This window comes from Ceratotherium simum, chromosome X, assembly GCF_057802395.1.
Source record: "Ceratotherium simum simum isolate JZ-2026a chromosome X, ASM5780239v1, whole genome shotgun sequence".
Lineage (NCBI taxonomy): Eukaryota > Metazoa > Chordata > Mammalia > Perissodactyla > Rhinocerotidae > Ceratotherium > Ceratotherium simum.
In genome coordinates, this window is record NC_141940.1 from 91,185,796 (window position 1) to 91,211,552 (window position 25,757).

At 44.0% G+C, this 25,757-nt stretch overlaps 2 protein-coding genes across 2 annotated transcripts in view; one reads left to right on the forward strand and one right to left on the reverse strand.

Annotated features, from left to right (window-relative positions):
* LOC101398697 (uncharacterized) overlaps window positions 1-25,757 on the forward strand; it is a 727,039-nt gene that overhangs the window by 632,921 nt on the left and 68,361 nt on the right.
* Window positions 458-25,023, reverse strand: CHST7 (carbohydrate sulfotransferase 7). Its single transcript, XM_004434983.3, has 2 exons — window positions 23,289-25,023; window positions 458-1,098 (listed from the first exon to the last, which is right to left on the reverse strand). Exon 1 carries the CDS (start codon window positions 24,778-24,780, stop codon window positions 23,320-23,322), a length of 1,461 nt encoding a protein of 486 aa, XP_004435040.1. The 5' UTR covers window positions 24,781-25,023; the 3' UTR covers window positions 458-1,098; window positions 23,289-23,319.

The window sequence follows — 25,757 nt, forward strand, 5'->3', positions numbered from 1 at the left end:
GCATACACTATACTCACTCATTTGCATATTGTCCAAGACTGCTTTCATGCAGAGCTGAGGAGTTGCAACAGAAGTGAGCAACTATTTGCTTGTACAGCCTGAACTATTTAGTGTTTGGCTCTTTACGGAAGAGGTTTTTGCTGATCCGATTTAGACACTTGAAAAAATTTCGTTTTAAAATAGGGTCTAAAAATGATGGCGACAGATTTTTGAGATTTTTAAAATGTACCTTAGGGTTAACAGAAACACTTTAAACCTGGTCTCTGCCTGTGACATCTCCCGGCCTGCAGCACTCTTTACCAGGCTTTGAGTGTTGGATAATTGCTAAGATCCTTGAACCCAATATACAGTTTCCTTCCTAGTCTTTGTAGTCCTTTGTGTGTAGACTAGCTTTTCCCCGAACCATGCAACTGAACCACGTCATAAAATTTGCTTCCTGGCAAAACAAAAACACATCTTGTCATTAACATGACTCCAGAGTCATTTAATAGTATAATTACAAAAACACAAGATAGATAGATAGAACAATTTAAAAACAAAAATTTGTTTCAGTTCATTAGGGTTCTCCCACCCCAGGGAAATTCCTTTTTAAAAATCAGTTCAGGAATGGGGGTGAGGAGAGCTATTTGAAGAAGAGCTGGCTGAGTCAGGTTTAAAACAACACCAACCCAGACCTATTATTTAATATTAAGTAATTTAATCAAGATACACAGGACTGCACTTGGCCCTTCTTCACATTGATGTTTTGTCCAGACACCTGCTGATGGGAAATGGTACCAAATCAAGTCTCCTCTTTGTTCTGAGGATGCCTTGTTGCAATGGCTCCAGCAGAGGCAGGTTCAGGCTGGGAACTAAAGCTCTTCCTATTTTATGGCCATAATTATCCACATTGCACTGTCACTTCCTTACTGGAAACTTCATTTCAACCAATGTGTCGGTCATTCTTTAACAACTCATGATATTCCTGTTCCATAGAATTGCACAGCAGGTGGTACCAAATCAAGTCCCAGTCTCTGACAGTGTGATAGATTGCCTCCACAGCGTGGCTTCTCCAGTGCTGGGGCAACATGCTGAGTGCCCCAGTTCATGGGGACTGACCTGGAAGGGAAGGAACAAAGGATGTCTGAACTTCAGGACACAAATCCACAGACAGAAAGCCTGTTGAACCCCGCCGATATAAGGCCTCTTAAATATGAAACCCATAATCTTCCTTATCTAAGCTGCATTATCCAATGCTGGAAATCCATACTGAATCAGTGTCTATTATTTCTACTTTGTGAAGACAGGCCAGGAGAAAATGTAACCCAAGAGGTGTTTGGTGAGGATAAAGACAAGAAAAAGGTGGGGGCACCTCTGTCAGTATGACTGTGCTTTCTGCAGCTGCTGCTGTGGGGCGCCTGTTGAGGAGAACAGAACTTTCTGAGACCTGCTGGGTAGAGTAGTGAGAAGAGCTGGGATTGAAGCTGTACCATTAGGCATCAACCATGTAACCATCCATCCTTCACTTGGGTACTGCAAAGTAAATCATGCCAACAACAATTGGCTGTTCTGCAAAACTGAGGCTGTATATAAGCAATGAGTCCAGCTTCCTACCTTTGTGGCATCTGAACTTTTTTCTTCTTTCATAAAAACTCATTGCTTGTGTCACTGTATGGGAGCAGCAGAGGGTGGGCTGACTCGGGGTATGTTTGTGCTAGTTCTGCCACGAGTTTCTTGCTTTCTTGTGATCCTTCCTCTGATCCTGGATGTGTGCCAAATTTGACATTATTTTCTAATGTGGTGAAACTGCCCATCAACTTAATAGAACTGCTGGTGCAGAGTTTGGGAAAGAAGCACTTTCTAGATGATTGAAACTGTGCAATAAAGATTCACATTAAGCATTAAGGAAAAGCTAACTTCATAAATGCCTTGAGGCCTTTCTACGAACCTTCAGTATTCTGTTAGTACAGGTTATTTACATAAAGAGCCACTATGTCAAATTTCAGTATAATTTAGTTTAATAAAAACCAATTTCCAGATGGGCTAAATCTGGTTCCAGATAAGATGGAGTAGATGCATTTCTCCTTATTCCTCCCACAAAGTATAAATAAAATCCCCAAACATGATATATAAAACAAACACAAGACCCTGAAGGGTGGGGAAAAGAAGGTAGACTGACTAGGGACCTTGGGAATTGAGGAACAACATAGCCGTGAGTTCCCTGGGTTTTCTTTTTGTTTCCTCTGTGTCCAGGAATGGCCACTGAAGAAGCCTGCAGGCCAGAGATGCCAATGGTCACAGACCAAAAAGCTCCAATAAAAGCCTTTATCTCTAGCCAAAGGGCAGGTAAAGGGTCAGCCTAGAAAGACAGAAACCAAGCACCACAGAAAAAATCCCCTTCCTCTTCAGCAGAAGCCTAGTGGCAAGCCAGGACTTCTGGACTACCATCCCCACCTGGCTGTAACCAGGTGATGCACCCCTTCCTCCACCAGTGCAGTGTCAGTGGAGGCCTGCTAAAATAGAAGATTTAAATAAAAATCAGAGATTCATAACATATGTTCAGCTGTATCCCAAATGTTCAGGATACAATGAAAAAAAATCACTTGTCAAACCCCAAACCAGGGAAATTTCAACTTGAATGAGAAAAGACAACTGACAGGTGCCAACACTGAAACAACACAGATACTGAAATTATCCAAAAAGGATTTCAAGCAGCTATCATAAAAAATGCTTTGATTAGCAATTACGAACATACTTGATACAAAGGAAAAAACAAATTCTTGGCAAAGAAATATTAAAAAAAACAAATGGAAGTTTTAGAACTGTAAAATACAATACTAAAATTAAAAAAGCTCACTGGATGGGCTCAATAGCAGAATAGAGATGACACAGTAAAGAATTAGTGAATCTGAAAACCAGAACTATAGAAATTACACAATCTGAACAGAGAGAAAATGGAGTGAGAAAAGATGAACACAGCCTCAGGGATCTGTGGTACTACAATAAATGATCTACTGGGGCCAGCCTGGTGGCGCAGCAGTTAAGTGCGCACGCTCTGCTTCAGCAGCCTGGGGTTCGCAGGTTCGGATCCCGGTCGTGCACCGATGCACCGCTTGTCAAGTCATGCTGTGGCGGCATCCCATATAAAGTAGAGGAAGATAGGCACAGATGTTAGCCCAGGGCCGATCTTCCTCAGCAAAAAGGGGAGGATTGGCATTGGATGTTAGCTCAGGGCTGATCTTCCTCACAAAAAAATAAATAAAAAAATAAATGATCTAATGTTCATTTCATCAGAGTTCTGGAAAGAGAAGGAAAAAGGATTGAGGCTGAAAAAGTACTTGGATAAATATGGCTGAATATTTCCCACATTTGGCAAAAGACATAAACCTACAGACTCAAGAAGCTGAGCGAACCCCAAACAAAAACCCAAAGAAATCTACACCAAGATAAAGCATAATCAAACTTCAGGACAATAAAACAGTAAGAGACTTTGTTGCCAGTAGAACTGCTGTAAAAGAAGTGCTAAAGGAAGTTTTTCCAACAGAAAGGAAATGACAAAAGAGGGAAACTTGAAGCATCATGAATAAAGAACAGAAAGGATAAAATGGGAGTAAATGTAATAGACTATTCTCTTGAGTTTAAGAAATTATGTTTGATAGTTGAGGCAAAAATTATAACAATGTATGATGTGCTTCTCAATATATAGAGAGAATATATTATAAGAGAATTATATTATAAAGGGGACAGGATAAAGGAACCTAAATGGAGATAAGGTTTCTAGACTTCACTTAAGGTAGTAAAATGTTGAGACCAGTAGGTTGTGATTAGTTACATATGTATGATCTAAAGAAACCACTAAAATAAGCATACAAAGATATACACTTTAAAATACTACAAATCAAGGGGCCGGCTGTGTGGCTTAGCGGTTGGGTGCATGCGCTCCGCTACTGGTGGCCTGGGTTCGGATCCTGCGGGCACACCGACACACCACTTGTCTGGCCATGCTGAGGCAGCGTCCCATATACAGCAACTAGAAGGATGTGCAACTATGACATACAACTATCTACTGGGGCTCTGGGGAGAAAAAGGGAAAAAAAAATAGGAGGAGGATTGGCAATAGATGTTAGCTCAGGGCCAGTCTTCCTCAGCAAAAAGAGGAGGATTGGCACGGATGTTAGCTCAGGACTGATCTTCCTCACAAAAAAAAAAAAAATACTACAAATCAAAATGAAATTCTAAAAAATGTTCAGGTAACCCATAGGAAGGCAATAAAAGGGAAAGAGGAGAACAAAAAACAGATGGAACAAACAGAAGTAAAGTTTATGAATGGCAAATGTAAGCCCTATAATATCAATAATTACATTAAATATAAATGGTCTAAATACACAAAAAGAGACCAGCAGAATGGATTTAAAAGCATGACCCAACTATATGCTGTCTATAAGAAATTCATTTCAAATATGATATAGATGGGTTGAAAGTAAAAGGATAAAATATATATATATGTTCAAACATTACATATACATACAAACATTAATAAAAAGAAAGGAAGAGCGGTTGTATTAATATCATATAAAATAGACTTTGGAGCAAAGAAAATTACCAGGGACAAAGGAAGACATTATGTAATGGCAGAAGGTTCTACCCACCAACAAAACATAGCAATCCTAAATGTGTATGTATGCATCAAACAATAGAACTTCAAATTTCTTGTAGCAAAAACTGAAAGAACAGAAAGGAAAAATACACAATGTCTACATTTATAGTTGGAAACTTTGATACCTCTCTCAACAATTGATAGAATTACTAGACAGAAAATCAACAATGATATAGAAGAACTGAACAATAGCATCAACCAAACAAGACTGAGTTGACATTTATAGAACACTCCACCTAATAGCAATAGAAACACATTCTTTTTAAGCATACATGGAACATTCACAACACAGACCATATCCCAGTTCATAAAACAAACCCAAACAAATTTAAAAGAACTGAAATAATACAGAATGCATTCTCTAACCATGATGGAATCAAACTAGAAATCAATAACAGAAGGATAGCAGGAAATTCTCCAGACTCTTAGAAATTAAAAAACACACTTCTAAATAATCTATGGGAAATTTAATAAAACAATATATTGAATGAAAATGCAGTATATCAAAATTTGTGAGACACAGTGCTGAGAGGGAAATTTATAGTATTAGATGCTTACATTAGAAAAGAGGAAAGGTCTCAAATCAATAATCTAAGCACCCACCTCAAGAGACTAGAGAAAGATCAAAATAAACACAAATCAAGCAGAAGGAAATAATTAAGAGCAGAAATCAGTAAAATTTAAAACAGGAAAACAATAGAGAAAATCAATGAAATAAAAAGCTGGTTCTTTGAAAAGATTAAAATTTTGTAAACTTCTATCAAGACTAACAATAAAAAAGAGAAGATACAAATTACTAATAACAGCAATGAAATAGGGGATCTCACTATAGGCCCCTACAGACATTAAAACTTAAAAGGATATTAAGGATATAATTAAAAGGATAAAAAAAATACTAAGAACAGTTCTATACACAAAAATTTGACCATTTAGACAAAATGGACCAATTCCTGAAAAAACACAAACTACTATAATTCACCCAATATGAAATAGATAATTTAAAAAGTCGGCCGGCCCTGTGGCTTGGTGTTTAAGTGCACGCGCTGCGATGCTGGCGGCCCGGGTTCGGATCCCGGGTGCGCATCGAGGCACCACTTCTCCGTCCATCCTGAGGCCGAGTCCCACATACAGCAACTAGAAGGATGTGCAGCTACGACACACAACTATCCACTGGGGCTTTGGGGGGAAAAATAAAATAAATAAAATCTTTAAAAATAAAAAAAAAAAAAGTCATATAACTACTAAAAAATTGAATTAATCAAAGACTCTTGAAAAAAATCTCCAAGCCCAGATACTTTCAATGGAGAATTCTACCAAACATTTAAAGTAGAATTAACACCAATTCTACACAGTCTCTTCCATAAAATTATAAGGCCAATATTACTCTGAGACCAAAACCAGACGAAGTACAAAAAAAACTACTGACCAATATCTTTCGTGAATTAAGGTGCAAAAATCCTCAACAAAGTATTAGCAAATCAAATTCAACAATATATGAAAGATTTATATATCATGACTAAGTGAGGTTTATTCCAGGATGCAAGGCTGACTCAATATTCAATAATCAATACATGTAATCCACCATATTAACAAGCTAAGGAAGAAAAAATCAATCACTTGATCATATCAGTTGATGCAGAAAAGGCATTTGACAAAATTTAACACCCATTCATGATAAAAATTCTCAGCAAACTAGTAACAGAGGGAAACTTTCTCAACTTGATAAAATCTACATAGACCTACATCTAACTTCATTTTTTATGGTGAAAGACTGAATGCTTTCTCCCTAAGATTGGGAAGAAGGCAAAGATAACTGTACTCACCATTCTTTATTTATTATTTTTTTTTTGTGAGGAAGATGAGCCCTGAGCTAACATCCATACCAGTCCTCCTCTTTTTGCTGAGGAAGACTGGCCCTGAGCTAACATCCGTGCCTGTCTTCCTCCACTTTATATGGGACGCCGCCACAGCATGGCCTGACAAGCGGTGTGTCAGTGCGCTCCCAGGATCCGAACCTGGGCCGCCAGCAGCGGAGCGCGCGCACTTAACCACTACGCCATGAAACCGGCCCCTGTACTCACCATTCTTATTCAACATAGTACTAGAAGTCCCAGCCAACGAAATAAGGCAAGAAAAGGAAATAAAAGCCATACTGATTAGAAAGGAAGAAATATAACTGTCTCTATTTGCAGATAAGATTATATACATAGAAAATCCCAAGGAATGTACAAAAAACTCCCAGAAACAGTAAGTGAATTCAGCAAGTTTGCAGGAATCAAGATCAATATTTAAAAAATCAATTTTATTTATATACACTAGAAATGAACATCTTGAAATGAAATTTTAAAATGTACTATTTACAATCACTCAAATTAAATACTTAGGTATAAATCTAACAAAACAAGTAAAGGACTTGTACGCTAAAAACTACAAAACACCAATAAAAGAAATCAAACAAGATCTAAATCAGTAGACATAACTATGTTCATGGATTGGAAGACTCAACATAGTAAAGATGTCAATTTTCCCCAAATTGATATAGGGGTTTAATAAAATTACTATCAAGTTCCATCAATACCTTTTGTAGCTATAGACAAGCTTATTCTAAAATTTACATGGAAAGGCAAGGAAACTAGCTAACACTTTTTTGGAAAAGAATAAAGTAGAAATAATCACTCTATTCAATGTTAAAGTACATCTAACTACATTAATCAAAACAGTGTGGTATTGGTGGAGGGACAGAGTCATAGATCAATGGAGCAGAAAAAGCCCAGAAACAGACATACATACATGTATGGCTAACTGATTTTTGACAAAAGTGCAAAAGCAATTCATTGGAGGAAGGATAGTTTTTCCAACAAATGGTACTAAGGCACTTGGACATTCACAGGCAAAAATTAAACCTTGACCAAAACCTCACACTTCATACAAAAATTAACTCAAAATGAATCATAGAATTAAATGTAGATATAGATAAGCTTATCCTAAAATTTATCAGGAAAGGCAAATAAAAAAATATAAAACTTTTACAAGAAAACATAGGAGAAAATCTTCAGGACCCTAGGGCTAGGCAAAGAGTTCTTAAACATTACATCAAATGCACAGTCCACAAAAGAAAAAATTGATAAATAGGACTTCATCAAAATTTTAAAACTTTTGCCAGAGATCTTGTTAAGAGGATGAAAAGACAAGCTACAGACCAGGAGAAAATATTTGCAACCACGTATCTGACAAAGGGTTCTTATCTAGAATATATAAATAACTCTCAAAATTCAAAGTAAAAAACAATCCAATTAGGAAGTGTGCAAAATACCTGAACCAACATTTCACCAAAGAGGATATATGGATGACAAATAAGCACATGAAGAGATGTTCAACATCACTAGCCATTAGGAAAATGCAAATGAAAACTATGATGACATACCACTACATACCTATTAGAACAGCTAAAATACTGTTGTATTTTAGTGACAATACCAAATGCTAGTCAGGCTGCACAGAAATTTGATCTCTCATACATTGCTGGTAGGAATGTAAAATGCTAAAGCCACTCTGAGAAACAGTTTGGTAGTTTCTTATAAAACATAACATACATTTACTACATGATCCAGCAATTGCACTCCTGGGCATTCATCCCAGAGAAAAGAAATTTTATGTCCATACAAAAACCTATACACAAATATTCATAGCAGCTTTATTTGTAATAGTCAAAAACTGGAAACAATCCAAATTTCCTTCAACTGGTGAATGGTTAAACAAATTGTGGTACATCCATACCATGGAATACTACTCAGCAATGAAAAGGAATGAACTACGGATACACGTGACAACCTGGATGAATCTCCAGAGAATTATGATGAATGAAAACAGACAATCTCAAAATGTTACACAAAATAACTACAGAGATGGAGAACATATTAGTGTTTGCCAGGGAAAGGGGTCGGCTGGGGTAGGGCATGTGAATATAATAAAGGGGTAGCACAAGCAAGTTTCTTTGTGGTGATGGAAAAGTTCTGTATCTTGATTGTGGTGGTGTTTACACATATCTATATGTAATAAAATTACAAAGATCTATACACACAAAATGAGTGCATGTAAAAACTGCTGAAAACTGAATAAAGTCTGTAGATTGTACCAATGTCAATTTCCTGGTGTTGATATTGATCTACATGTAAGATGTGACTTTGGGAAAAGCTGGATGAAGGATACACTGGACCTCTCTGTACCATTTTTGCAACTTCCTATGAGTCTACATAATTATTTCAAAATAAAATGTTTTCCTCTGTCACTATTTCTTTGTGCAGCTCTCCATTTGGGTTGTTTTAAAGATCCAAAAACAATTTGGCAGTAACTCAGCGTGGTTTTCTGTCAATGACTAACCAATTGCTAAATGATGCCTGGTCACATCCCATGTGCCGACAAATGTTTATGGAGATACTACCATCCCAACCTCTGGACCCATAAGCACTCTTTAAATCCTTTTATTAAAAATCTTAAAAATTTTGGGCTGGCCCCATGGCTTAGCGGTTAAGTGCACGTGCTCTGCTACTGGTGGCCCGGGTTCGGATTCCGGGCGCGTACCGTCGCACCGCTTCTCCGGCCATGCTGAGGCCGCGTCCCACATACAGCAACTAGAAGGATGTGCAACTATGACATACAACTATCTACTGGGGCTTTGGGGAAAAAAAAGGAGGAGGATTGGCAATAGATGTTAGCTCAGAGCCAGTCTTCCTCAGCAAGAAAAGAGGAGGATTAGCATGGATGTTAGCTCAGGGCTGATCTTCCTCACAAAAAAAAAGAATCTTAAAAAATTTTTTTAATCTACCTGAAAAGCTGCTTTTCATTCAAGTTCAAATTTTTTATCAAATCACTGACAGTACAGGAGGGAGCGGGGGAGAGACAGGAACTCTGAAAGATCTATTCCTGCCTCTGGGGTATTTGAAGAACTGTTCTGTAGTCCTGCTAATCCAGGCTGGGAAGCCCGCAGTGTACAGGCCGCAACCTCACAGGCCCTTTCTTTCTTCACACTAGAAGTGGGTTCCCATCCTCCCACTGGTCTCTAGTTCCTGAATGTCACTGAACCAGAGCAGGGATGCTCATATACCTTCCAGTTCTGACGTATACCTCCATGGAGCCTGTAGCCCCCAAGTAGACCCTCGAAAACTATCAGTTAATTTCCTACCATTTTTCATTATTTTTGGTCGTTTAAAACACAAATATGTCCATGAATTCTTAGTGTATCTTAAGCCCCAGTATCTTAGATACAGGATTAAGAATTTAATTCACTCCAGACCCCAACTCTTAATACTGTGGGGCCCTATTCATTTGGAGCTATGAAGCATTCAACTTCGCGTGCATATTTAAAAACTGAACACTCAGTTTATCAGCCAGCTCCAGTGACCAAGTAGCTAGCTTTGCCCTTTTTTCCAGCTGATAGACGTTTGACAATGAAGAATTGAATTTTAAGCTACTAAACTTCTTGGTTAAAACTATTTCCATTTACCTAGTCTGGGGACAATGAGAATGTTTGCTATGGGCCACACCACCTCAAACGAGTGTAGACCCTTCTGGTCATTTCTAAGTTAACAGTACTTCAAGACCTGTCCTGAATGATAATAGAAAATACATAATAAAAAACTGTTTTAGTGTAATTCATTTTCAGAATTATAGAGATTTTCGTATATCATTGTTTTGTGAAGCATATATCAAAGGTTTTTTAAATATGTGGCACTGAAGTGTGAAGTCATTCCTTAATACTCAAATCATTCACAAATTTGCACTTTGTAAAAACAGATTGTCTACTTAAAGATTCAAAGCTATACTCCAATGAGTTGAGTGTATTTTATCTCCTTTGCTACAGTTCCCCTGAGTATTCAAATAGCCAGCCGGGCCCTAACCGCAGCTGGTTGACCCACTAACAGCCTCCCTGCCATCAAAGGGCAACCATTCGGTTACGGGGCCTGGACTGCAATGCGTGCAGTTGGCTTGGCTGAGGCGCCTCGGCTAGGATGGAATAACTCAGGAAGACACACTCTTAGCATTTTAATCATACTTTTTTCAACCTTCGAAGCTAGGATGGGGGAGGAGGAAGAATCAACTTCCTGCTGGCTTTAAGACTGAGAACAGAAGATTCAACCGAATGAACGTGTGGCTCTGCCTCTCTCAGTGGCCTTCCTGTCCCGTTTCAAGTCAGGTACCGAGGCTGGGGCCTCCCAAGTGGATCTGGGAACTTGCATCGGCACCTCACTTCTCTCCTTCAATTGCACTTGTAGATTTTTACCTGCCCTTCTCTTTCCCTCAAGTTTTTCTTGGTTTCACCTCCAGAAGGACGCGCCTGTCCCTGCCCACCACTTGTGCCAGGTGCGGTGCCCTGGATTTACCACCAAAAGCTACTTCACAGATGCTAAAAGTTGGTGCCGGGACTCGGCACTTGGGCTGAGGGAGCTGAGATTTCCGGGTATTCAGCAGTTCCCGTCACCACGGGTAAATGACTTTCCAGCCTATTGTAACAGCCTTCCTCCTGGACCCACTCCAGAACAAATGGGCTGAGGACGGGCGTTAGCCTCCTGTTCAATGGCGACCTGTTCTTGTGGGGTTTTCTCCCAACATCCGACCTTGGAACTACCCTCTGCGGATGATGTTACCGTCTAAGCTGATCTGGTAACCTGGGTTAAGCTTTCTTAACCTTCTTGTTTTCATCTCAAATCAGTGAAATGCAGTGCCAAGGAAAACGGAAATGACTGACAATGTTTACGACAACAGAGCCATTACGTTTTTGTTTTTCTTTTTTTAAGAGAGCTGCTTAGGGATAATGTTAAAATACTGGAAATACCAGAAATGTCAAAGTGCAAGCATTCCCTCACTGTGACTCTAAAGCAAAATGGAATAGGAAACATTTAGTTTGCTAATATAACTGCACCCTCCCCCAAGAGCCTAGAAATATACTTTAAAACAGCATAAATATTATAAGTCATTTCCAGACTTTCAATCTGAAAAATTAAGTGGCAGGGGGTGCCAGTGTACTTGCACTAGTCAATAATGGTTTCAGTCAGATTTAATACTTGAAACAACTCTTGCTTTAGGTGAAAGCAGGGACTGAGTAAGAAAACCCCCCACAAACAAACAAACTTCTTGCCTGAGGAATAGAGAGCAAAACCAGGGGGAAGCCACTTGCCTGGACCTGGGCAGCCCCCCTCTGACCCCGCTGCCTACAGCAAGAGAAAAGGACCCACTTCTCTGCTCCAGAACTCCGAGTAAAACCTCAATCCACATGAATCATTAGTCAAGCTCCAGAGTCAGCCAGTACAAAAATGAAATGGCCATTCTATTTCCCCAATAGAATAGAATAAAATAATAACACGTTTCCAATTTGATCATCTAAAATGTCTCCAGGTTTTGAGCTCACTTTGCAACAAAATGAATGCGCTCCAAACCAGTATTCATAAACCTTGGAAACAGCTGAGTTTGCCTAGTTGACTTTTGTTTTTTCCTCTCACTGAGCTGCTCTGAGATATAATTTTAATTGGCATACAAAGTTGATTTTGTGAGTAAAGTCATTCCCAACTCAAATAAAGGAACTGAGTCAGTCTTTTATAATATATATTTGACCGCCCACCTGCAGGTGTCTGTCATCTACCAAGTGGGGGTAGCAGGGGTTAGTGAGGGCACAAGGCTGGGAGTGACCTGAGCTTGGACCTGCCATTCAGGTAGCCCCTTGGTCCCCACAGGGGCTATCGGTCAATGGAGTGGCTGGACTGGGGGGGGTACGGGGGCTGCCCCTGATCAGCTTTAGGGTTCACAGGTTAGGCTAGCTAGGCAGTGGACAGAGTCTGCATGGCAGCCCAAGTCTAGCCCATCACTTCATGTCTCTCTCCCTGCAGAGCGAGGCACTGTCTGTCGCACCCTTTCCTAGCCCTATCCACAGTCTGGTGGGGATAAAATGGCCCCATGGCTGAGAGCAGGCACATGTTGGCACAGGACATTGGAACATGCACCAGTCCTCCCCAGGGCCCACTGGATTGCCATACTGAGGAGCAGGACATGGGTTTTCCTGAGCTCAAAACTATTTCTCTTCCCCTTTGACCGTTAAGAAATAAAAATAAAATAATATAAATTTAGAAGGCATTCAATAATGCTGGGAGTTTTGTTATTCTTTGGGAGGGGGTGTGTGTATTTATTTTCAGCCAACATCTCCTTTTTCCAAAATAGTCTCCTTTTAGATCCCTGGGGGCAGGGGTAGTGCACAGAAAGGCAACAAAGTGTAACTTTTTTGTTTTTGCGGAACCTGAAAAGTGTGTTGTTTTCCTTTATTACATCCGTGTTGGTGATACTCTTTATTAGAACAAGAGACAGCATCTACTTTTATTGCTTCTAAAATCTGTATATTTAACATATGTCAGCTCTAGGCTGTATGAAAGGAAGTCCTATTTTTAAAACATTTTGATTTTAGTATTTTTTTATTACTGTTCCCATAATCTCTCTGAGGCAGTAATGAGTCTTTTTGGGTAAAGTCTGGTCTCAGTCATGGGGAAAGTGACCTGAAGCTCTGGGACATTTTCCCCGATGTTCCCCTCATCTGTATGTATGTACGGACTGCTTCACTTAGCCTCCGGTCCACGCTGGGGGCTGCTCATAATCTTCCTCAGTTCATCATCCTTTTTTTGTTTTCCAAATGGAAACCCATGCTTTAAATCAAAGACATTTTGATCTTTCCCATCTCTCCAACTTTGCTTTGAGACATGACCTTCCTAACTCTTCCCACTACCTTCTATGTATGTTTGAATTCTAATCACTTTTTTTTGTGTGAGGAAGATCAGCCCTGAGCTAACATGCATGCCAATCCTCCTCTTTTTGTGGAGGAAGACCAGCCCTGAGCTAACATCTATTGCCAATCCTCCTCCTTTTTTCCCCTTTTTCTCCCCAAAGCCCCAGTAGATAGTTGTATGTCATAGTTGCACATCCTTCTAGTTGCTGTATGTGGGACGCGGCCTCAGCATGGCCGGAGAAGCGGTGCGTTGGTGTGTGCCTGGGATCCGAACCCGGGCCGCCAGTAGCGGAGCGTGCACACTCAACCACTAAGCCACGGGGCTGGCCCCCACAGTTCATCATCTTGACAAAAGAACTCACAGTCTTGAACCCCTACCAACTCCCCATACCTTACAAGTGTTTCTGTAATGTTCCATTTCAGACTTTCAATCAGGCTGGTTTCTCTGCTTCCAGCCTACTGGTCACCATCTTAATCACACAATATTAATCTCTCCAAGCTGCCCCTCTGGGCATTTGGAGTTCAGGCCAGATTTGAGGCTTCTTGCCAGCAGGGCCCAGCGACTGCCTTGTAGCCTCACGACTCTCCCTGTGCCTTCTGGGCTCCTTTTAACGCTGCTGCCTGAAGGTAACACTTAAGAGAAAGGGCTTCCATCTCATGAGTAAGAACAGGTCTACCTCAGTAGCTACTTTCAGAATGTGACTCTACAGCAAGCTCCTCACTGCTCACGTCCATTTTAGGGGAGGGGAATCTGCTCACTCTGAACATGGTCATCATTGAAGTCAAACGTGGTGGTCGTCTTTCACAGCCTCTTAACCCCCTAATTTAAAAATATTCACTATCAGCGGATGCTCCAATTTCTTCTCAGCATCCAGCATGATGGCCTTGAATGTGAACAGGGCCAGCTGCAGAAAATGTCAGCCCCACGGCTGGCTTGGTGCCTGTGGGCCGAGGGGGGCAGGGAGCACAGCTGAAGGATTCCAATTCTCATGAAGACATCACTGAGCTCTGCAACTTTTCTCCAATTGAAACTGCTTCCTGTTCGGCTCCCAAATAGTTCTCCACTTCCCTGTGTACTTGAACTTGGGCCAGAGCTGATTCTTAGTCCCCACTGTTCTTATTCTCTACTGCACCTAGGCAGAAATGTTTCTTTCAATAGAGCAAGTTCCTTTGGTTCCACTACGAAGCAAGAGCATGAGGAGCCAGGAGACCTTACAGAGAGAGAGGGTCATTTTTAGTCACCTTGCTTAGACTGGAACGTTAGACACAAAAAAGCAAGGCCAGTTTAGCATTGTTAGTTCCATTCTTCCCTGTGCTGTTCATGCTGAGAGCAGGCTGAGAAAAAGCATACTGAGGAATTTTAAGCCAGCTGCTTATAAATGTTTTTTAAAAGCATCACTCCCAACTATTTATATTACATTTGTATTCATGGGAAGAAAATCTCTGCCCAGACTAAAAAAAACGTCTTTGAAAACCCTCTGAATCCTGCCTCAACCACTGCAAATGGGCACTTCCCTCCCCCTCCCCAGACTACAAAGAGGGCTCTCAGGAGCAGAGAGAAAACGCATGAAGAGTTAAACCTTATTTAAAATTAGCCTAATTTCCCCAGTGATAGTGTCGCAAAATAGGTGAAGTTCAAGTCCATTGGTACAATCCACTATAACAGTACCAGGAGAAGGCCATCTTAACAAGACACTTGGTAAAACCTGACAGCATGTATAAGTGTGGTTTTATAAAGACATGATAATTTTTACTTCAAAACGTATCCCGTCCTTGAAAAGAATCACAGAAACGACACTTTCCAAATACATGTAGACTGCAGAAGGGCTAAGAAGTTGATTTCATCTCGGCATCCTGGTTACCACAACCTGAGGTGTGAGGCAATCATCCATTGTCTGAGATGACTGTCGGGTTACAGAGAGCCAGGGTGCTGGGAGAATGGATTTTCCACTCATCAGACTAGCCAAGATGAAAAAATTAGATAAAATCCATGTTGTTGAAAGTCTAGGAAACAGACACTCCAAGAAATAGCTGGTGGGAGTGAAAGTTGGTTCAACTTTGAAGAACCTGACCTCTCAAAATGTAAAAGCATACACCCTTTGCTACGTAAGGTCACCCTACTATAGAAGTTTTCTTACAGATATACTTACATGTATGCAAAGGACACTATTAAAATGTAGCAATGAAATGTAGGGACTAGAAACTAGTTAAATGTTACAATACATTCCCACAATGAAATACTATATAGCCATTAAAAAGAAGATATGGGAAGATTTCTTTTTTTAGATTGCATTAGTTTTATTTCTGTAACCTTTATTTTTTTTAAAGATTGTATTTATTTATTCTTTTCCCCCAAAGCCCCAGTAGATAGTTGTGTGTCATAGTTGCACATCCTTCTAATTGCTGTATGTGGGAGGCGGCCTCAGCATGGCCAGAGAAGCGGTGCGTCGGTGCACGCCCAGGATCCAAACCCAGGCTGCCAGCAGCGGAGTGCATGCACTTAACCGCTAAGCCACGGGGCCAGCCCTATTTCTGTAACCTTTATTTATTTTTTTATTTTTATTTTTATTTATTTATTTATTTATTTTCCCTCAAAGCCCTAGTAGATAGTTGTATGTCGTAGTTGCACATCCTTCTAGTTGCTGTATGTGGGACACGGCCTCAGCATGGCCGGAGAAGCAGTGCGTCGGTGCGCGCCCGGGACGCAAACCCGGGCCACCAGCAGCGAAGCGCGTGCACTTAACTGCTAAACCATGGGGCCGGCCCTATTTTTTTATTTTTTATTTATTTATTTTTTTTATAATTTTATTTATTTATTTATTTTTCCACCAAAGCCCCAGTAGATAGTTGTCTGTCAGCTGCACATCCTTCTAGTTGCTGTATGTGGGACGCGGCCTCAGCATGGCCGGAGAAGCAGTGCGTCGGTGCGCGCCCGGCATCCGAACCCGGGCCGCCAGCAGCGGAGCGCACGCACTTAACCGCTAAGCCATGGGGCCGGCCCTATTTCTGTAACCTTTAAATCATACCTCACAAATTAGATTTTGTCACAACTGGATTTAGTGGAAGCAGAGGAATCAAATTCACTATTTTCTGAAACACTGACACAAAAAAGGGAAGGGAAGCATGATTTAGAAAAGATTATTCATAAAAGACCATCAGAAAAATCTCTAAACAAAAGTTAAGTAATCATTAATTCTAATCAGTAAATGATTTTATTAAAATTATGTGGTAGTAAGTGTCTTTCCCTAAACATTACTGATCCCTTGGCTAAGGGATAAATGGATGAACTCAGCAGCACTTTAGGACATAGCTGGCTGTTGGAACATTCCATAGAAAAACAGAAAATATTTTGTAAGAACATGATGATAACAATCAGCAGCCAATATTCTCAGACTTTCTAATTACCAAAAGCATATACAATTTTAATTTAGAAAAATAAGTCAATTTTATAAAATTAAGCTTTTGGATTGAAAAGCACCCCCCTTTATTAACAGGCACAGAGATACTGAAAAATAGTCCGTAAAAATCTCACCAAATGGTTTATAGAAAGAAAAATATGCCCTTATAGTTATTAAATGCAGTGGGTACTGGGACTCTTCAAAAACCGGTGATCCGCGTGCCCGGAGCTGTCGGCCAGGATGAGTGGATAGGAGGCTGAAAGTGGCGAACATGCTCCACAGGCATGTTGTCTCCATTGCCTAACTTCAAGTATTTGTCCAAGATAGTGATTAGCTCATCATTTAGAATCTGGAACTTGTGAATGCTCTCCATCATCTTCTTCAAAGGCACGTTTTTGATAATCTCATCTTTGCCATCATGTTTTCTGGTAGCAGAAATGCAGTACGGCAAAGTGCTGCTGCTGCCCAAGAATGGTGGGAATGCCAATTGGTGCAGCCACTATGGAAAACAATATGGAGGTTCCTCCAAAAATTAAACATAGAACTACCATATGATCCAGCAATTCCACGTCTGGGTATATAGCTGAAGGAAACGAAAACACTAACTCAAAAAGATATCTGCACCCCCATGTTCACTGTAGCACTATTCACAATAGCCAAGATATGGAAACAACCTGAGTGTCCATCAATGGATGAATGAATAAAGAAGATGTGGTACATATACAAGAGAATATTATTCAGCCATAAAAAGAAATGAGATCTTGTCATTTGTTACAATATGGATGGACCTTGAGGGCATTATGCTAAGTGAAATAAGTCAACAAAGAAAGACAAATACCATATGATCTCACTTATATGTGGAATCTGAACAAACAAACCAAAAAAAAAAAATCCAAACTCATACATACAGAGAATAGATTGGTGGGTGCCAGAGATGGAGGATGGGGCGGGGGTGAGCCAAATGGGTGAAGGGGGTCAAAAGGTACAAACTTTCAGTTATAAAATACATAAGCCCTGGGGATGTAACGTACAGCATGGCAACTATAGTTAACAATACTGTATTGTGTATTTGAAAGTTGCTAAGAGAGTAGATCTTAAAAAGTTCTGTTCACAAGAAAAAAAATTTAACTACATGTGGTGATGGATGTTAACTACTCTTACTGTAGTGATCATTTTGCAATATATACAAATATTGAATCATTATGTTGTACACCTGAAACTAATATGTCAATTATATCTCAATTTCAAAAGTTTTAAGGAATTAAAAATAAAAAGATTTAGCCACAGAAAAGGCTATGTATTTCTGTTTGAATTTGCATAAAACATTACTAGACATATATCACAAGAAATGTACTAGTTGCTTCTAGGAAGTGAGACTGGCAGGTATTTTATACTGCTGAACTCTTTTTTCACCATGTGCTTATATTATTTCTGAAAATTAAAACACTAGTTTCGCATGTACAACTATGACATACAACTATCTGCTGGGGCTTTGGGGAGAAAAAAGGAAAAAAGGAGGAAGATTGGCAACAGATGTTAGCTCAGGGCCAATCTTCCTCAAAAAAAAACCACAACAAAACAAAACAAAACAAAAAACACACTAGTTTCAAAATAGGGAGCACCTGATTTTAATCCTCTGGCTGTGTTATCCTTGACAATTACTCAACCTCTCTGAGCTTGTTTCACCATCCATAAAATGGGGGACACTATCTACCTCATAAAGCTAAGGTGAGGACTAATTCAGACAACATGCATTAAGCAAGTAACACAGTGCACAAAATAGCCACCCAATAAATGTCACCTCCCCTACTGCCAAGAAACCTTGGAAATCCTCTTATGTCAACCTCCTCTTCTTATTGGTAAGAACACTAAGGCCAAAAAGGTTTAGGGACTTGCCCAAAGTCAATCATGTAGTAACCAGGGGAGCCAGGCCCTGATGCCTGGGTGTCTGCGCCCTAATATAGAAACTGATTTCAGGGGCCGGCCTGGTGGTGCAAGCGGTTAAGTTCTCGCGCTCCGCTGCCGCAGCCCGGGGTTCGCCGGTTCGGATTCCGGGCACGCACCGACACACCGCTTGGCAAGCCATGCTGTGGCGGCGTCCCATATAAAGTGGAGGAAGATGGGCACGGATGTTAGCCCAGGGCCAGTCTTCCGCAGCAAAAAAAAAGAGGAGGATTGGCAGATGTTAGCACAAGGTTGATCTTCCTCACAAAAAAAAAGAAAGAAACTGATTTCATATGAGCCAAGGAATGATTCTGTTACTACCTTCCAGCCACATCTCACTTTGCAGGACCTGCTCCTCCTCCCCTGCTTCACTCGCCAGACTTGACGAGTCTTGAGTTTTCCTAAACACCAAATCCACCATCAACTGAGGGGGTCCTGCCTGGGAAGGCAGCCCCAAGAGGGAGCTCCAAGAATGTCTGGATCAGAGGCAGCACTAACCTCACAAGGGGGCAATAAAGATTTGGAAGTGGATGCATTTTAAAAAATTGTTTGCACCTTACTGCAGCCCTGCCACTCAGGTACCTATCTATGTGTAAACACGCACACACACACACACCCCAAACACAATACACCATCCTAACTTCCAGCCCTCTGGCTCGAACACAGCACCCGCATTCATTTACAATTGGGAGTTGAAACAAATTTCGTTGAATGAGAAATTCTATGTAGGAACCATGTTTAACAAATGTCCCCTCTTTAGTCCCCTCTTTGGCTTTAGCAGTCTGTGCTTAAGCCAAAGGTTCTTCTGTCAGTGATATTTATACATGAGCCATTTGGGGCATAGTATCCTCATTAAAATGGAATGACTTCAAAAATGCTTTGTTAGGGATTTGATGGTGGCTGGCCATTTCTTTTTCTGTTTGATTTTCTTCAAAAGAAAGCGTTCTGATTGTTGGGGCTTCGGTTACAGTGCACTTACCTCCTTTCCTAATTGCATTCAAAGGGTCCACCTTAAACCAAGGTGTCTTAAATGCCTACAGGAATGAAATCTTGAGTCCTACCAAGGGCAGAGGCCAAAGGCAGACGTGCCGAAAAGGCTAAGACAGCACGTCATTCTGGTTGGAACAGTAGTGGAGAGTGTGCAATGATGGATTATTAGATAAGGAGCTATGGACAGCAAAGCATTTAAAGGAATATGAAAATGATAAATGGAGCCATGAATCATTTAAGACGTTTTCCCCTTTCCGTATTCACACCCTACATCTGCTTGGAACTTCACAGCTCCAAGTTCTTTCACATAAATTACTGTGGCAGACAGTTCGCTGCTCAACAGCCCACTAGTCTCCATCCTGATCTTGTTCCAATGGCAACGGCCGGGCCCAGGGGATGAATCATGACTGGTCCGAGTTGGTGGTTCTCAACTTCGCCGTACAATACAATCACCTGGGGAGCTTTTAAACATCCCAATGCCGGGACCCCCCACCCCAGACCAGTTAAATCAGAATCTCTGGGGGTGGAACTCAGGTTTTGACATAAATTAAAAAGCTCCTCAGGTGAATGTAATGTACACTCAGGGCTGAGAACCACTGGTCTAAGCCAAGCATGCCAATCCCATTCCTTTTCGCCAATTATTGGGCCAGGGCAGGCCATGTGACCCAGTTCTAGCTAATGAGACATAGAGGGAAGTCTGCTGGGGGAGGGGTTCTGGGAAAGGTTTTATAACCAGATGGCAGGCCAAACAGACACACGAGTGAAAACTCCTCTACCTGTTACTTACTAACCAGCTTCCTTCCTTTCTGCATTTTAACAACCCGTTGTAGTTGTGTGAGAAGGTGTTGCTTGTCCCTGAGGCTACCATCTTGTGACAGTAGGAAAGCTGGTGAATGAAAGCCAAAAAGATGGAAAAGACCTGGGTTCTTGGTGACTTGGTTCAGGGTGCTGCGATCCCCCCCACCCCGGCCCTGAAAAAAGCACAGACTCCCTCCCTGCCAAATCCTGGCTGTCAGGTATGGACCATCCAGAAGTCACTCGGGTTAATTCACGTGTAGCTCCTGAGCCAAGAGCGTGCTCAAGTGCCCCACGAAGAACAGCCATGGGGAGGACGGCTGTAGCATCACCGGCTTTCCTGCGTAGGTGCTGTCAGCAGCTCAGGGCTATTTTATTGATTTGTTCAGTGGCTGTAACATACTAGCAATAAAAGCTAAGTGTGTTCCCCACCCCAGTCTAGCCTCTAACCCTGGCTGGGGTGCCAGAGGTGCTGCCAGAGGATGCTAAGGGGGCCAGGTCAGGGTGTGTTATAATGGAGAGATTCTGAGCTGTGGGGTCTGACACCAAAGCTGCTCCACCCTCACCAGCCCAGGTGTGACTCTGGGCAAATTACTTGACTTCTCTGAGTCTCGGATTCCTCATCTGTAAAATTGATAATATGTCAAAATAATGATATATGTACAATGCCTAACTCAATGCATGGCACAGGAGGATCCACCTCCTTCTTTTCCCTAGGGTGCGACAGACTTCTGGAAACTCATCAGTGGGTCAGTAATGTTATCTTTCTAGGAACCAGGAATACAAGCACTTTAATAAATCCACTGGTTGGTGGTGACATGGTAAATGCCCAATAATTCCAGCAGAAATGTGGGAGGAAGGGCTCAGTCACCAAAGTATGGAAGAGCCTAAAGGTTGCCCCTAGATGTCTCTGCAGTCTTGCAAAGGAAGCCCCATTGGCCTTCCAAACAGCAGCACCAGTGTCTTGCCCCAGAGTCACTGTCACCCGCACAGACTCTAACTTCCTGGGGGATGAAGACTATGTACTCTAACCCTCCTCTCTATTCTGTTTCTTACCTCACCTCAGTCAGTACTCAATAAATGTTAGCAAAAATGAAAAAAAATACGTAAAAGTTTCTGGGAGATTGTCAGTTCTTAAAGCCATAAAATGCTGCAGCATTTGTCCTGGAGAGGCGTTCCCTCAGGCCTTTGAAGGAAGGTTAGGGACCATCACGTTACTTACATCTGTAAATACAGGATTAGCAGATGAAAGGATGTTTTTGTTAAGATGTGACAAGTCACCCTGTACCTTACCTTCCTTCACTCTAGAAATCAGGAAAGAACACAGACTTCCTAGCAATTACAGAAACTGACCAAGAGAACTACTTGATTACCGGGAGAAAAATCAGTCAGCTTCCGAAATCACTCTGAAACCCTGGCTCTACTAACAACAAAATCCATCTTCATTAACATCTTCAACTTTGTCCTCAGAGCTTCATCCCAGGGGAATACTGAATTACACTATAAAATAATGAATGGAAACTTTAGTCACTTCCGCCCGCCCAGCACTGCTTTCCTCCTCCTCTGGACTGCACAGTGCAAAAGGCTGCACCCTTCCAGCTCACACAGGGTCTGGGAAACACATTCCCATGCCACTAACTAGACTCCTAAGGTCAGTATCATGCAGAACAAACTCTTCCCTCAGCCCAACGTACAGGCCATACACTGACCCAGACACTGAACACATTTTGAGATCATTTAAGCCCCATTTTAGCATCTTAGGATACATGCTTCACAGAGAAACAACAAAAAAAATGGGGGGGTGTCTTTTCACAAAACTGCTTCCGCAGGCACAGCCAAAGCTGCTACTGCGAATCTAAGGTTCCATCTCTCAAACGGATGGGGCGGAGTGGGGGAAGCCCAGCCCCGAGGTCTTGTCGGCACTAGAGGAAGCTGACCAGGCAGCTTTTGTGACCTGATGTGAACGGGATATGGTCATATATCCTGTAAACGCCAGCCTTTTGGGGCGGGGGGCGACGCCACGTGAGCCAGGAGAAAGCAAAGTTCATTCTACACCACTATACCAGAGCCTGAGACACACACATGGGCAAAAACTGTTGCAAGAGAGGCCTATGCTTGTATGCTTGGTAACTCAGAAGGAAAGCCCCAGAGGCTGCGCATCAGAGACCGAGGCTGAGAAGAAATATGAAACAGATTAGGGGTAAATAGGATAAGAGTCAATAACTTCCACCAAGCCCTGCTTTTGACTTCCTCTGTGCCCGCAAACACTTGCAAAAAGTTTCCCCACAGGACAGACTGGAGTCGAGATAAAGTCACAATCATCAACCTCAAATGGTCCCTGAAATCCTATACTTTCCATGTCAATTCCCAGATTCAAGTTCCATTACGACTTGCAAACCTTCTCTACTCTCCTCAGACCTCTGATATCCCCTTTCCTCTCCCTCCCCTCCACTCTCAGCATTCTTAACAGACGACCTTACCTCCTACTTCATTGAAGGGACTGGGAGTGCGGAGACCTGGGTTCCGCCTCAGCCATACTTAACCTCTCTCTGTCTCAAGGTCCTCCTCTGAGGGGGCAGGTGGCTAAGCTAGAGATCCCCATGACTCGCCCAAATTCTACCAACAGCGCTTTCCCACCTGCTCAGATCTATTCTGGACAGAGTGAGATCTGGGACGGCATCCTCCCCCACCCCACCCCGCAGGCTGGTCCAAGCTCCCGGAAGACCCTTCCCTGCCTCCACCTTGCCTGGAGCCACCTTACCCAGATCCGCTCTGGGGTCGCGGGTGGGGGGCTACGTGGCGCCGTCGCCCTCCGTCTCCAGTGGTGTCTCCTCGTCCATGGGCGGCTCGGCGTCGCCCTCCTCTCCACTGCGAGGGTAGGACAAAAGACGCATGGCTGGGGCACAGGCGGCCTCCACCTGACGCACCTGCTCTCGGCTCAGGCGCTCGCGCCAGGCGTGCACGGCTTCGCGGGCATCACGAGCTGACAGGTGGAAAGGCCCGTCGGCGCCGTAGGCCGCGCCGCGCGTCATGTTGAGCGCGAAGGCGTCAAGCGCGGCGAGCGCGCGCAGCCCGGCGAAACGCAGCAGGCGGCGCAACTGGGTGCGCGGCTGCCGCACCAGGTCCTCGTAGCGCAGCCGCAGATAGCGGCGCCGCAGCCAGGCGGGCGCGCCGCGCGCGAAGAGCAGGTCGCGCAGCCAAGCCTCGCAGATCACCTCGAGCGCACCGGTCAGGAAGAAGTCGGCACGCGGCGCCGCGGGCAGCGCGCGGGACGGGCCCCCGGGGCGAGCTCCCACGCCGTGCGCCAGCAGCACGCGGTGGAAGCGGTCGCCCCTCTGGCGGGTGCGCAGCACCTGGATGCTCTCGCGCAGCAGCCCCTGCCTAGACTTGAGGCGCGAGTTGTGCACGGCCCGCGGGTCGCGGAAAAGCTGCACCACCTTCAGGTTGAGGCCGGGGTCACGCAGCAGGGGCACCAGCACGCCCAGGTCAAGGAGGCGCACGTCCTTGATGACCACCACCGGGTACTTGCGGCACTCGGCCTCCAGGGCGCGTAGAGCCACGGGTGGGCAGCTGCGCTCGCAGGCGGCGTCCTCGACGAGGCCTACCTCAGCGCGGGCACGGGGCGCGCCCGGGCACAGCGGTGGCGAGCAGATGACCTTGTTGGTCCGCCAGCGAAAGAGGACGGCCGTGGTGAGATTGGCTGCGTCCGGGGCGCGCGCGGCGGGGTCCCCAGGCGGCGCGTACAGCCTCAGCACCGAGAAGTCGCAGCGGAAGAGCGAGCGCAGCATGTCGCGCAGCGCGCCCTGCAGGCTCTCGGCGTCGCCCGGATACAGCGCCTGCCATAGATGCCACATGGGTTCGTACAAGTAGAAAACGTCCGGGTGCTGGTTAAAGAGCTCGCCCACGAACGACGAGCCGGTGCGCCAGGTGGCATGCACATAGATGTGCTGCTTCTCGCGAGACACCGCCTCCCCGACGGCACCGCTGAGGTTCCCCGGGGATCTGGGGGACTGGCCCGCGCCCCCCTCAGCGACGAGCCGTGCCTCCGCGCCCTGCTCGCGCTCGCCCGCCGCCGCCGCCTCCAGGCTCCACACTCCCAGGCTGCGCTGCAGGCCCGGGCAGTGCCCGGCGCCCTTGTCCCCATCGCGGCCGCCGTCCAGTACGGAGGGGACGAGCAGCAGCACCAGCGTGTACAGCACCAACAGCAGCGCGAACTTGCAGTACTCCCGGCGCCGTCGCCGCCGGCCCTTCATCGTTCACTGACCCCCCTCCCACCCCACCCCAGAGCGGGTGGGGCTCCCGTCCTCTTCCCTTCCTCAGAAATCCCGTCCCGAGTCCGCTCCTCCGACCTCTTCGGGCCCCTCTGCGCCGGGAGGAGCGCAGCCACCGGGGCTGTGCATCCACAAGGGGAAACTTGGGAGGCGGTGGTGCTTGTGGCGGCGCCCCTGCCCTCTCTCGGCTCAGCCGCTGGAGAGCCGCCTATTGGCGGGCTTGGCAGCCGCCCGCCCCGCCTTCAACCCCGCAGCTTCTCCCCGCCTCTCTACCCGCCCGGGTTTGCCCACGGCTCCGCCAGATCTGGGCGGGGTTGCCGCGGGGTGGGAACGCCCGCTGGGGCGCACAGAGCCAGGCCCCACCTTTCCCCAACTCCTCCGTGATGAAGTGAAGTCTTCATGAATTGACTTCAGGCAAGGGAGGGGTTCGTGTGTACGGAGTGTACCCAGTGACAGGACGTGGACCCCACCCGGAGAACTCCACTGCCTCTTCTGTTTTATGTCTCCTGCCTGGCCATCTCTGGTGTAGGCAGACTCGCGTCCACATTCTTTAGAGCGGGGCCCCTGGTCACTATCTCCATCCAGCGCCCCCATCAGCCTCGGGGTGCGGTTTATGAGTTTTGGATGGAGAACTTCTCTGCTAGGATAAAGACACTCGATTGCACATTGCATGGTAGTCCATGGGCAGTAGAGGCACTCCTGCATTCACGCAGAGCATTTAATTGTTAAGGTGTAGCATTCGTGAAATTTGGTGTTGTGTTCCTTAGGGTTTTGCCCGCTGAGGGCCATGCACATTTTACAGACACCCTGAGGATCAGTTTACTCATTTGTAAAATGCGGATAATTTTTAGTGCCTCCATACCTCCTGGCATTGTGAGATTTGGGGGTCATTTGTTACCAAAGCGTAACCTAGCTTGTTCTGACACACATAAACAAGAGGCATTTACAGAATCAGAGGG